Source organism: Prinia subflava, chromosome 15 (assembly GCF_021018805.1).
Source record: "Prinia subflava isolate CZ2003 ecotype Zambia chromosome 15, Cam_Psub_1.2, whole genome shotgun sequence".
NCBI classification, from domain to species: Eukaryota; Metazoa; Chordata; class Aves; order Passeriformes; family Cisticolidae; genus Prinia; species Prinia subflava.
Window position 1 is genome coordinate 17,688,149 of NC_086261.1, and position 13,644 is coordinate 17,701,792.

At 38.7% G+C, this 13,644-nt stretch overlaps 1 protein-coding gene across 6 annotated transcripts in view; it reads right to left on the minus strand.

Annotated features, from left to right (window-relative positions):
* Nucleotides 1-393: 393 nt before the first annotated feature.
* The window catches only part of RAB8B (RAB8B, member RAS oncogene family), a 29,551-nt gene continuing 16,300 nt past the window's right edge, over nt 394-13,644 (minus strand). Inside the window, exons 2-10 of one of the 6 annotated variants that reach the window (XM_063412278.1) lie at nt 13,534-13,594; nt 12,439-12,499; nt 10,994-11,071; nt 10,509-10,598; nt 9,642-9,707; nt 7,507-7,557; nt 7,008-7,032; nt 4,585-4,657; nt 394-651 (exon numbers count right to left, since the gene is read on the minus strand). In XM_063412278.1, the coding sequence (XP_063268348.1) occupies nt 4,608-4,657; nt 7,008-7,032; nt 7,507-7,557; nt 9,642-9,707; nt 10,509-10,598; nt 10,994-11,071; nt 12,439-12,499; nt 13,534-13,594 (482 nt within the window). In that variant the 3' untranslated portion in view covers nt 394-651; nt 4,585-4,607. Of the gene's footprint in view, nt 652-2,939; nt 7,033-7,506; nt 7,558-9,641; nt 9,708-10,508; nt 10,599-10,993; nt 11,072-12,438; nt 12,500-13,533; nt 13,595-13,644 lie in introns of those variants that run through there. The other 5 variants (XM_063412279.1, XM_063412280.1, XR_010082354.1 and 2 more) reach the window with 5 other exon arrangements.

A 13,644-nucleotide genomic window follows, 5' to 3' on the forward strand; every position in this document is an offset into this window, starting at 1 on the left:
CCCCTCAGCGAGGCGGGCAGAGGGGTTCTCACCGCCGATCCCCTCAGCGAGGCGGGCAGGGTGGTCTCACCGCCGATCCCCTCAGCGAGGCGGGCGGGGTGGTCTCACTGCCGATCCCCTCAGCGAGGCGGGCAGAGGGGCCTCACCGCCGATCCCCTCAGCCAGGCGGGCAGAGGGGCCTCGCCGCTCCTACGCGGGAGACAAGGAAGGGGAAGGGCTTCAGCCCTGCCTCGTGCTACGTTTGTCCCTGCCCCGCCTTCAAGCAAACGAAGCATTTGCAGAGTAACGCAGTCCTATCTGCCTAAACAGCACATGGAACTCAATTAATTAATCAAGTTTTAAAGGCCGGTCCATCCCCACACTGGGCACAAGGAGCTGCTCAGCCATTTCTTTATTTCATGTACATCCATCAGTGCTATCCTGGAAAATTACATATAAACAGTATGTAAGACACATGTGGTTGCCTTTTGCCTGTGTTTTATTGGTTCAGAGCACAAGTGTGAGGGTTACAAAGTCATTGCAATTTGGGTGAGGAAGCTCAGAAGCAACATTTGGCAGCATTAAGACAGGGATGGAAGTTGTTCAGCCTTGTTGAAGAAATTCTGTCCTTCATCTAGAATACAGATCAGAGCTAGTTAGTTCCTATGTTGCCTGGAGGAGAAAAAAAGAAAAAAAAAGAAACAGGAAAAAAAAAGAAAATAAAAAATAGTAAGTAAAAGTAGCAGTACAGATTTGCGAACAGCATGAAAATAAATTAAACATTCACCTTTTCTTAAAAAAAAATTATTTGCACTTCACTTGTACTTAATTGGGTGAGTGAAGTCTGCCCTTCTCCACTGCATACAAAAATATGTCTGTGGGTGAGGCAGCACTGAAAGAGAGGATGCAGCAGAGAAGGGCGTCAGCCCTGGGCCCTGCCAGCTCCTGTCCCAAAGGAAGTGTCACAGGAGCATCACCCCTTTATGCTGTTCTAGAGTTGTTAAACTAAGTCAGAAAGGTCAGTGAGCACAATGGTAGCATTTCCCTGAGAAATCAAAACCTGTTATGAAGCAAATGCAGGGATCTGAGAGCCCCATACCAACACGAGTCAGAGCTGTGTGTCCTGGACACGCCTCTAGAGAGGTGGCACAGGCAGCAAAGGTCACAACTGCAGTAAGTCACCTCAGCCACCTACTCAAGGAAGCTATTTAAGATTAACTAGGGTGAAATCCTCAAGACTTAAGAGTTCTTGGTCACTCTGGAGGCAGTACAGTGTATTCAGCGGTACAGTTTAAGTTACACACACTTTCCACAATTCATTAAACCTGTTAATTCCTCAGATGCGGAAAATGCTCATATGCTGCTCATTTATTTCACAAATTGAACTAACAGTAAGTACCAACTATGTGCTCAGAACTCATGCAGCATTTGTTCACACTAGCAGCTTCTTGCTGATGTGCTCTGCTGAAGACAGTAAAAAATTTTTGAAGTAACTACAATACATCCAAGGGCACAACTTTTCAGTTTTGCATTCCATGCCATGACATTTCTTTAAACCTCCAGATTTATGTGAGAACATTATGCAACATAAAAGCTTCATTTATGTATCTCATCTCTTGAAGATTAAAATCTTTCTAAAGAAAAATTGTGAAATCTCATTATCTTGATGACTTTGGTACAGTTCAAGAATTCATAAGAGCCACTGGTCAATCAAGTTGGAAAAAGAATAGTTTATGAAAAAGGCAATTTACCAGATTATAAAAACGGGATACATTCTGCATGTGCACCAACAACTTGCCTCTGATCTACAAGTGTGCAGTATTTGTATCATAATTGCTAGTCTGCAACCAAAAATAGATGCAGACAGAAGCTGTAAGAAATGACCATTTTTATATAGTGTAGGTATGTCTGCTATTTCCTTTTAACAAATGCAGAATGCAAGTGTACTTACAATGTCACTAACTACTGTGAGGAATTAAGGACTGAGCAGCTAAACTCAGTTCAGATCTAGGGACATGTAAGGTAATGCTCAAACAGCTGCTCCTAAAGCAGCAAATTTATCTGCCAGAAGTCTGAAAACAAGCACAACAAAGCAAACCAGAATCAAGAAATAGTAAGGTGTAACAAGGATGGAACTGTAGGTTTGTGTTAAGGGCAGAGACAATAAATCCTTTCAGCTAAATGCAGCTGATGAGGGGAACACACAGAAAACACACTTTAGAAGCTGTCATCCCTGAGTTTCCCATTTATTCCTTACAATGTCTCAACTATTAACTTGCTTTTGTCTTGGGTAGATAAAACCCTTCTTTCCTTAGGTTTGCTAATTTTTGTACAGTTGCAAGCTACTGCCAAATCACAATCATCTGCAAGGCAGAATTACTGCTAATGTAACAGCTAACAAGTACTTGCCAAATCCCTCACTTTGGGATTTGTTCCTCAGTGTTGAAGGACAGTGGACAAACAATATTCGCTATATTGATGCAATGATATTTGTGCTCCAGGTTATTTCAGTCACACCTTTCACATAATGCTGATTGAAAGCAATAACAAAAAAAGAGAATGTTAACAGTTTAAGTCAGTAGATGATTCTTAATCAAATTGGAAATTGTGTCTCATGTTACCTTTACCAGCATTGCTTAGAAGTTACTTTAAAAGAGCATTTCATGACACTGTATGTCTGTAAAAATGGTTTCTTAGGAAACTGAAGGTCATCAAAATAATATACTTACATTTAAGCAATCAATCAGAAATAAAGTATTTTTCTGGACAACTCTAAAGACCAGTGAAGTTTAGGAACAAGCAAAGACAGACAAAAACTCTTGTGCTTTATCACTAGTTAAACTAAGCTTTACAGATACAACTCAGCTGGACATCTTTCCACAACAAACATATCAAAAGTAGAGTGGAAATGCCAACTGTATAAAAACTACATGGAATATTTCATACAAAATACTCCAAAATGCTTTTCATTATGTAACTTTTATTTGAGACACACATTGTAAAAAAGTTCACATGAAATAATAAAACTATTGGACTATGAAGGTTTTCTGAGGGGCTGGGTTTGGGGATTTTGTCTATATACATCAATACACATTTAATGATTAGGTTTACAAGTTAACCACATGACAAGTTCACTTTTATCTGCAGGAGCTTTTCACATTACACCTTTATACCAGAGGTAAAATGTGCTTAAACACACACAGCAGAACACTTCTATTTCAAAATTAAGGATTTTCTCAAGGACTATACTTTTTATTCTGAATTTAGTAGCTATATAGCATTAAAATAATGGTAATTGAAGTTTTATTTGCAAAAATGTTCGTAAGGCCATAGGAATGCACTGAAATAGGTAAATTCACCAGAAACAAGAAAAATCAGTGTAAATCCTGCTTTTTTTTGGAAGAAAGAAATACAAGTTTTATTTATAAGAGTAAGAATGGTATAAGCAGTTCAAAGAACAGAGGAGAAAAAAGACCTATTATCACCTACAGACCAATCCTTAGCAAGTTTAACATTGTAAAAATTCCGTTACATTAACAGGTAACCAAACAACAGATGCATTTTCACAAATAACACATTTATGCATTTTACATATTATTGATGGACTTTCAAATCATTCTGCTTTCACAATATTTTAATGTGATATGTACATTCAAGACTTCTTTATTCACTTGTGAAAATGATCCACGTAATTCACTTCACTTTAGCAGACTAGTGTGAGAAAGTTACAATGGGAAGTATTTTCTGTAAAAAGAATCACAGGTCTGAAAAGTCTGTTAGCATTTTCGAGACTGTCCCCCAAAGAGAAAAGTGAGCTGCATTAAGTTTCATGAGTGGTTTAAGCTTTAGCAATATTAGAACTCCCAGGTAAGTCAAGAACATATTCTATATACACCCAACAAAAAATTATTGTGCATGTTTTGCTGAGCAGACTGAAAGCTAAAATTGCAAAGCACTGAGACCAGTTGTTTTTCATTTGGCTTTTTTAAAAAACCATTTAGAAAAATATTGGTCAAGATATAGTGCACAGGCATGGGGCTGAGGGGAAGTTCTCCTAAAACTCCAAAGCACAAGCAGCATTTTTGTTTTATTGAAATCCACCAAAAAATGTCTGCTTTCTTGAAAGGTTAATGGCAATTTCTGGAAGAAAACAGAAATACATTTGCTGCTAAATGAATAAGTATATGACTTTCATTCTAATGGGCACTAGAGTACTAACTAGTTGACTGAGGTATAGTTAAGAGTCCTTCAAAACTTAAGGTTATATAGTCTTGAGCAAAGTATCAACAGAGACTGCACCAAACAATCATAGTGATATTAGAAAAGCCTGTAATACCCAGCATCTGATGCGTAGGCAGAACACACCATTATCATCACCCGCTTGTCTAGAGGCAACCAGAGCTAAAATATCCCAGTAAAACATACAGCTGATTTGCATGCTAAGATACAGCACATTTTTCCACGTCTGACAGGGCAGACTGTACACAGAAAGGTCTCTACTGACCAAAAGTTAGCACACTGATAAAGTGCAGCCACTCAGCCATTTAATACTGCTGGAGAAGTGGGGTGAGGGCAAGAACGTAAAGAAAGAAATCTGCGTTTTACCTTATCCATAAGATCACATGAAATTAGAATTCTTCAGTTTCAGCAGATGACAACAAAATTGCATTAAATTCTTCTACAAATAGAAAAAGATGAACTGTACACGAACAATAAGCAAAGTGAAATATTTACTGCAGTACTTTCTCATGCATAAAAGTGAATTTCCTATGGTCTTACCTCACATTTATGTACAGTTTAGCACAGCTAAATGTAAGAAAATAGCAAGTTTTTTCTCCCTCCCACCCTCCCCCATACAGAGCAGATACCCCAATTCGCTGCTGCTTCAAGAAGCACTTCATAGACTCTACTACTTACAGGCTCTTTCAAAGGGAAGTTCATGGAGACTAATATTGAATGAACATTTAACCACACAGTGAAGACAGGAAAAACAATACAAAGCATTCTGTAAACAGTGCCAAACACAGAACATGTCAGTTTTGGTTTGCAGACAACCCCTGAGATAAAAATCAAAGTATTACGACACCAAATAAGTCAGAGGTAAATTACTGAAAATAAACAACATTCATAATTGGTGTCACAACACTTTCTGTATAGAAGCACTTTTTTTAACCATACAGAAAACATAACTGCTTTAGCCTGTCCAAGAAAAACGTCAAGGGTAGACAACAGAGCAGTTAGGGTTGCTTTGTTTTTTCACTAAACCTTGTTGCCATGAAGGTTTCTGTGTTCTAGTGCAGCAACAGCAGTTTATGAGATCCACCGTCTAGTTACAAGAACTACTTCTATTAAACTACATGTGGGGACAGGCTGATAACCACCTAAAACTTTATGCAACCAGCCACTAAGGTTAAACCTTTTCAAATCAAAAGCTTTACATCTAATGCAGTTGGCCTGTTCGCTTTCAAACTATTTCAAACAGAGCCAGAGATGACAAATTCAGTACCTGACACAACAAAATGGTTATTTGTGGTAACAACTAACTCACTGTTTACAACTCCAGACAACGAAGTGAAGCAAAAGCAAGCACGTCAGATGTTTCCTTTGACAACGACAGAACACACCCATCCCCTAACAGCAAACATGCTGGACACAAACTCGTAGTTAAAGCTTACAATGGTCCACGTTTGGCACACCAACAGAACTAAAGCACCTGTTTTAATTGCTCATTGAGAAAAATTTTCAGAAGACAATAAAAAAGTAGTAGAACAAAGACTACGTTATACAATGCTCAGTTGAGTAAAAAAGGCAACTATGTTTCACCTCTGCTTCTAACAGTCTAGGTCACTGTACCAGTTTTTGATGAAAAAACAACTGCTCGAGCAGACCAAAGACACACATTCAGCATTAACTGCAGAACTAGGAGCACATTATAGCCCTAATGTGAGGCTTCCTTAGTGCCAATGCTTACAGACATTAACGAATTATCCTTAGAATTAAGAGTAGAAATGGAAGTCACCTTTAGAAGCAGTCATTTCTGAACAAGTGAATCCACAAAGAGGTTACTCAAAACTCATGCATTCAGCTTCCACAAGCCACTTAAGTGATAGTGACGAGGCCAATTTGTGGTGAATTCAAATCCAGAGTGTACTTCCTCATCAGAAACAAAAAAAGGAGCAGACAGTCTGAGCTAACAAAGGGAAGTTAAGTGAGGAAAGACACTGTGTTTATTCAAATAACTGAAAGGTGCATCTGTGAATCAGACAGTGACTGGCAATTCAGAACACAACTTTGCTAAGTCTGGTAAAGAAAGAAAAGCAACATACTACATTCAGAATAGAAGCCATAGCTTCTGCATAAACAGATTTGTGCATCTAAGAGACAAAATCTGTACAATTTGTTAAATGCCAATTGTTTCAGTAATTCTCATCACTAGAGCAACAACATCCATACTGCATGGCCACGAGTATACAGCATAGAAAATAATGGAAATGAGACATAATTTTTCCCCTGGCTCTTCTGCTTGAAAATAAATTTGTTTAAAAAGAGAAAGAAAACTGTGCACAAATCTGTTAGGAATCTTACTTACAAGTCAAACTGTGCAAATACAAATGTAAGATTGTGCTGTAACAGGCAGTAAGAGGCCAATATGGATGTGCAAAGTTAAAAGAAACATAGCAGCTTTTGCAACAGGCAATAAAACAGAAATTAAAAAAGGAAAACAAGTTAAATCTTGCATTTGTGTCTCCACTTCATAGCTTCCATATCTGAGAAAGAAGAGCCTGACAGGTCAATAGGCTTAGTGAGCAAAATCCACTTGGTATTTGTGTATCGCAGTCTACGTTCAATGGAGCTCTCAGCAGCAGCTTGGTGGTATTATTTCTGAGGCTTTGTGACCCTGTGCTTTCAAAGAAGCAGAAAAGGTTCTAAGTGTGCTGCAGTCTTATCATTAGAAGTTCATCAAAGTAGCGTGCATCGAAAGAAGCTGCTCTTCTTAGATCGATTTTCTGTTATTTTTACTGGCCCACCTGCCCCCGATGAACTGTTGTCATTCTGAAAGAGAAAAGAGTGTCAACGTCATAAAATGCACAAAATAGCAGCTCCAGCTTTCCTAGTCTCCCTCCCCACTTCCTCTGCTTGCTAGGCAATAACCAGAGATCTGATGCAATTTGAGCTCCTCAGTTACGCAGACTTTGTTAACCACTTGTTAAAAAAAAAACCAAAAACATTTACGTAACAATCCAGATCTCAAGAATTAGCTGGAGAAGAGACTACGTAATAAAACATGGATCACACTATTGCATTTTGGAACAACACATCAGTTTCAGACAGCCCAATGTTAATGTTCATGCAAAATAACAACTAGTTATGCACTGATGTGTAATACAGTGTGATAAATCACTCTGCTCAAATTTGATCTAGTAACTAATGTAATCCCCAGGAGTTTTTTTGGTAGGGCTACTACTCAGTATTAAGATATCTGTCCTCTTACTGTATCTAGTTTGTATACTAATTGGAAATACAAACCATTTTTCTGTTGAGCTTTGTCATAATGTCTCGTGCAAGTGTGAAAAACGCCTGGTGAGGAGTGGAAATAGAGAAAAAACAAACAAGAGTTAGTCACAAGACACATGAAGAACATGATAAACTTGGAATAGCCAGACACATTAACAATACAGTGTTCTGCAGGCCACAAGAAGCACTTTGAATCACAGCAAGACAGTCTATGTACAATATCTGTATATTTAAAACTTCAGTAAATATGCTTTAGAAGAAAAAACTATTTATTTTTAGTCTCCATCTTGCCAATTGTTGAAGCAAGTGAACAGGCCTTCCCATTGCATGCTTCTGGGGGGAAAAAGAAAAATCAGCTGAAGACAAGGCTGCATATATGAATCTTGTTTTTATTTCCCCCCAAAGCTGAACTGTGCATCATAATTAGGAACCCAGAGAGGTTTGAGAAGGGCAGGCCTATTCACATTAAGGTTACCTTCCTATCTGTCCTCCAAAACCTTTACTCCTGGACTACCTAAAAGGCTATTTAAGCTTCCAGTATATCTATTAAAAACAAAACAAAGATCCATTCTGGCAAATCTCAGTATCCCAGACTTCAACGTATGAAGAAGCAAAGAAACTTCTGTGGCAGGAAAATTCTGCAATTCTCCAGGAGCAGGAAAAAGCAAGGTTATCTGGAGACCCTAATAATCTAAGGACAGTTCCAGAATGTAAGAAGTATAAACACTTCCCTTCTCATTGTGTTTGGAATATAGCCTCATTGAGACATACTGCCTCAGTGAGACAGGCACTCATTTAATGTAAATAAATCACAACAAATAAATTAATTCACTTCCAATTCCAAGAATATCACAGTTGTGTAATTCCCCGCAAGTGAAGTATTTGTTGGAAAGTAAACTAAATCATTAGTGATTGCCAAATGCCTACACCAGCTGCATTTCTTAATGCTTTCTTCACCATTCACGTGACAATTTAAAAAAATATTCAGAGAGTCAAACATTTTGGAGAAAGCACAAACTACTGTTGTGCATTTCATGAAACCCAGGGGTTAAAATGAAACTGCCTTGTCATGACAGAGCAAGTCAACCCTCCAGAGGAACTCAGGTATCCACTCTGGTATTGACTCCTCATGGTCCCACTTCCAGTGTCTGCTCTAAGAATCACAAAGGACACTGAAAATCAGGTCAAGCTAGTCCAGGTGCAGCATGGTGCAGATCAGTCCATTTGAACTCTATCCTGTACAACAATCACCCCCCAATCAAAAAAAACCACGACTGGCTGGCACAGCATCCCTCTTGTCATTTTAAAGTAACAATGCCTGCAGTTTCTAGTTAATTTGTCAAGATACATGAGCTGAATTAAGTAGGTGTTTGCAGGACTTTTAAAGGGTGTCCCATAGAAAGACTTTTAAATTATTAGGTATAAGGACAACACAAGTCTACATTGTTGGATGGATAAATCCTAATTTAACTGACTTTTTAATTTTTTTTTTGTTCACACTTCTGATACAGCTCAGATCCTCCCCTCACCCTCCCTGAGATGACACGAGTGATTTATAGTAAAATACACTGGACTTGGGCCACTCTTCCTTCCGATTCCATTTCCTTATGCTCTCAAAGAGATCTTGTGGCTTTAGCACAACATTTATTCGCAGGAAAACAGATTATAAATCTATAAATAGCATTGTGAGTGTTCTTCCTCCTCTAACATGAGCTTATGACCTGGTGTTCCAGGTTAATACACAAATTTTCAGCCTTATCTGCACAGCATGTATTTAGTAGTAATCTGAAGGCTCAGTGACACAGCAGCATGTTATCCTGAAAGTAAAGAATCCCATTTCCTGTACAAGGCACTGTTCTAAAATTACACCTATTCTTTGTCCAAAAGGACTTGAAATTTAACTAGCAAGGCACAGACATCTAAAGCAACTGTTTGCTACAGTAATAGTAAACCACTCTGTTAACATCCATTTTTAAAACAATTCCAGACACTACCAGAAAACCAGAAACAGCTGGATCATAGCAGCAGACCCAGGAGCACAGCAGGGAGTTGAGGTCCCAGGTTAGGTGAGGAAGCCCAGGAAATCATGGAGCATTCCTCCACAGAAGTCATTCAAGAAACACCTGATTGTAGCACCCATCTCTTACCTCTTCCACGTTTATGCTGGATTTTGCACTTGTCTCCAAAAATTTGATTCCGTAATCAATTGCTAACTGGAAGAGAGGTTAAAGGTTTTCAGTGGTTTTGAAGTTCCTTTGTAAAAGGAATGTTTCACACATAGGTTCATAATAGGTTCATAATAGAATAGACTGCATGCTACAACAAGCTTGAAAACCAAACAAAGTAAACTTCACTTCTATTTTCTCTTGTAAGAACATTAAAGACAATTAGACAAAGTATTAGAGCTCATCATACCCTCACATAAAGTCAAAACAAAACAAAATGACAGTTTCTCACTAAAATACTTATTTAGGCTCTAAAAGAACCTAAGGTAGGATCTTTACTGATACATATTGTGGACCAGAGAACTATAATGCAGTCATCCCATAAGCTGTGTTACCAACAGCCAGACTATTTCAGCTGTACATGATAGATTTTGTATTCTTCCTCACTTGTTTGTTCTGCAGAACAACTAATTAATTCCTTAAGCTTTAGTAACAGCACTTATAACAAGAATAAGTAACCGTCACGGTGAATTGAGTACAACATGGTCAAACTATACAGAAAACTTTATACTGAGATCTAGAATACTTCATGCTATAGGAAAGGTCAACATTCTTTACAGGATCTTGCCCTCAAGACAAGAGTACCATTAAGTTTATTGAAACCTGAAGACAGTTAAGTGCTATTTAAAAACAAAAAACCCCAAACCTGGCATCCTATCCATATAAAAGATTCTGAAACAAGAAATTTGAGACCCATCCTCTCTCCCATGCCTAAAACACACCTAACATCCAGAAGCTAGAATCCTACAAGAATTAGGCTTCTAAATAGGGTGAGTTACCAAATCTTACCTTCTCCCCTTTTTCTTTTGAGACTTGTCTTTTTTCATTCATATCACATTTGTTACCCAAGATCATTCTTTCTACATCTGAAGAGGCATGCTGGAAGAAGAAAAAATAATCTTTCAGGAACAAAGTGCATCATTGTTGAAAAGAAACTTGTGTGTCAAACTCTTCCACAAGGGGCTATTTTATTTTAGAGAAATTATCTAATGTGAAAGCATTACTGAGAGAGGCTGGCTCTTGAAACAAGCAATTAAAATAGGCTGGAATAAATACCCCTAGATTACATTTGCCCATGAACTGTAACAGATCAAATGAGCTCTGTAGCAGGCTGCACACATGCACAGGCATTTGGCTATTCTGGAAATGTAACAGTACACACTTTACTTGTAAGTAGTGCATGGCCATATATTGTTGGCTACTGTAATGGAAGTGAGTAATTACTGGATTTTTATTTGTCCCAGGGAAATCATAAGACAGAACAAAGCACTTACCTCTTCTATGTTTCTTATCCAATTTTTTATGTTGTCGAAAGACTTTTCGTTTGTGATGTCATACACCAGCATAATTCCCTAAAGAGAGTTAGAAAAATCTAGTTAGATGAGCTAGTGCTATTGGCTGACTTTTGATGTATGCTGTAGTTTTAATTATAGTTCAAAAAAGATTTGACGTAGGATTATAGGTAAGTCTTTTCTCAAGGCATTATGCCATGGCTTGGAATTTACCCCAAATATTATTATTTAACATTTTTTGCCATTGTTAGAAGTCAAACACACTACCTTTACAAAGCTTTTAATTATTAGCCTATAGTCAGGGCAAGTTTAGAAATTCTACTACACCAGCAACTGGGACTCTATGGTTAAAGTCATGTTTAGATGCAGCAGCTCTGAGCAGCCCAGGATATCAAACCTGCCAGCTCCAATCTGCTGGGCCAGCAGACACTTCCACCCCTGGGGCTCTCCCAGAAGCTTTAGCTCTTTCCAGCAGTTCTGTACATACACTGGCATGGGATCTCAGCAGTCAGCAAAGCATGGGAAACCACAGAGCCACTGCATTAAGGGCAGATTGCAAGGTTCACCTCCACTTCCTAAAGCCTTTCCAATCACTCCTCATAGGACAAAAAGAAATCCTCGGTCATGGACGGGGGAAAAGATCAGGTCACTGCCAAAGCCTTTCTAAGCACTGGAGAGCTCTAATACAGAGCCACAACCATTATTATTTCTCCCTCTGTTGTGTAACAGTGGAGTTATTCGGACCCACAGCCATAAATGTCAGAGATCTGTTCATACCAAGCAGCAAGAACCTAAACCAGCAGCACAGGAAGTAACCACCAAGGCAAAATTAAAGGTGCCCCGACACAAAATATCTCAAATCATAGCATTAAGAACAATTACAAGTGTTGTACCACAAGGGTGCAGGCTCTAAGTCAATTATTTGACTTCAAGTCACTCTCAATGAAGGAAAACACAACAGTCAGTGTTGCAGGTGATTGTATTTCTAGCCCAGACCTTGCATTCTCTACTGGCTGAAGGAAAAGCAATTCAGTGAAACACACCTTTAATATTAAAATAATTCATTATCCATTTCTGAAACACTTCAAGTGTTTAAAGGGGTTGACTGCATTTAAAAAAACCCAAACCCATCTGATTAAAGCTTGGTAACTTATTTTATTAAAATCTGCAGAAATTTTAATTGTATTAAAAAAGACAATGGGGCTGCAAGTTTCATCACAAAATACAGGCCCAGACTGAGTACCAGCACATTTAAAAAAGGGAAAACAAACCAACAGTAAACCCCCAACCAAACCACAAACTTCATTCCCCACATCTCAAGCCACAATTACCCAGTCCTCCAGTGGAAGACTTACACGACACAAACTCAGGAACAGCAAACCAGTTCCACTAGTTGTGTTTAGGTTTTTTGAAGTGTGAGCACTCACCATGGCTCCTCTGTAGTAAGCTGTTGTGATCGTGCGGAATCTCTCCTGGCCTGCTGTATCCCTACAATTCAGTGAAAAAAAGGAATTGTTTACACTCATCTGTACTTTGAGATGTTTTATTAAAGAGATTAACAATGCATTGATACTTGTTCATTAGGAAAAACACACCTTTGGCTGTTTGCACAAGTTTCTTCAGCCCTCAGCAGCTTGCTCACTCAAGCTAGCCTCCTTACATCAGCAGTTAGAGCAGCACAGAAACATGGCACAAACCCACTCCAGTTTTCATGCAAGCAATGAAATTCAGCACTACACAGCCTGCCCTCCAGTAGTTAAAGAAAAAAAGCTCTGATGCATCCAAATTCTGTCTTAAACAGAAGTTAAAACACACAGTAATAGAATATTTCAGGATAGTGCACTGTCACATACAGTTTGGTGCTAAGGTCAGCCACTACACCTCAGTGTGCTGGTGTTTAGTCCTGGGTGACCTGAAAGCAGTACCTGTCTGTGAGTGAACCAACACACCCACGTGTCTGGATACCACTCACACCTCAGGACAGCTGGACCCCAAAGGCCTGTCAGAACCCAGCTTTTTTAACCTATATTACAGGCAGAACATTTTTACCAGCCACTTCTGGCACTGCCCCTCTTTAGTCACAAGAATTCTGGCTCAGGAGACTCAGTTTCTACTAAGCCACCATGCAAGGAATGGGAGCATTATCACTCACCTGTGCCATGGTGAGTACAGCCAGGTATCAAAGTACCAGAGGAGATTACATTTTATTGGCTTGCATATTCTAGCTTACAGCTATTGAGTTAATATTTCTCCTCCACATGGAAAAGCTAAAAGCACATTGGAGATGAGAGCTTTTGATAAAATAGGAAATTGCTGTAATGCTTGCATGTGAACAGGCCATTTCCAGTGCTACTGATGCAGAACCACTCCAAGAGAAAGCCAGAAGAAAGCATAAACCTTATGGACAGTCAATGAATAAAAGGTATTAAACTTCTGGTACCCGGAAGCTCAAAAGCTATGAAATATTCTTTTTCAAAGTGAATTCAAGTCATTGAAAACCTGGATTACTTTGGAATACTTACCATATTTGTAGCTTGATTTTCTTTCCGTCTAATTCTATTGTTCTGATTTTGAAGTCGATTCCTGCCAGAGAAAGAGATACTCCTAAGTTTTGCAGTTAATGAAAAGGAAGT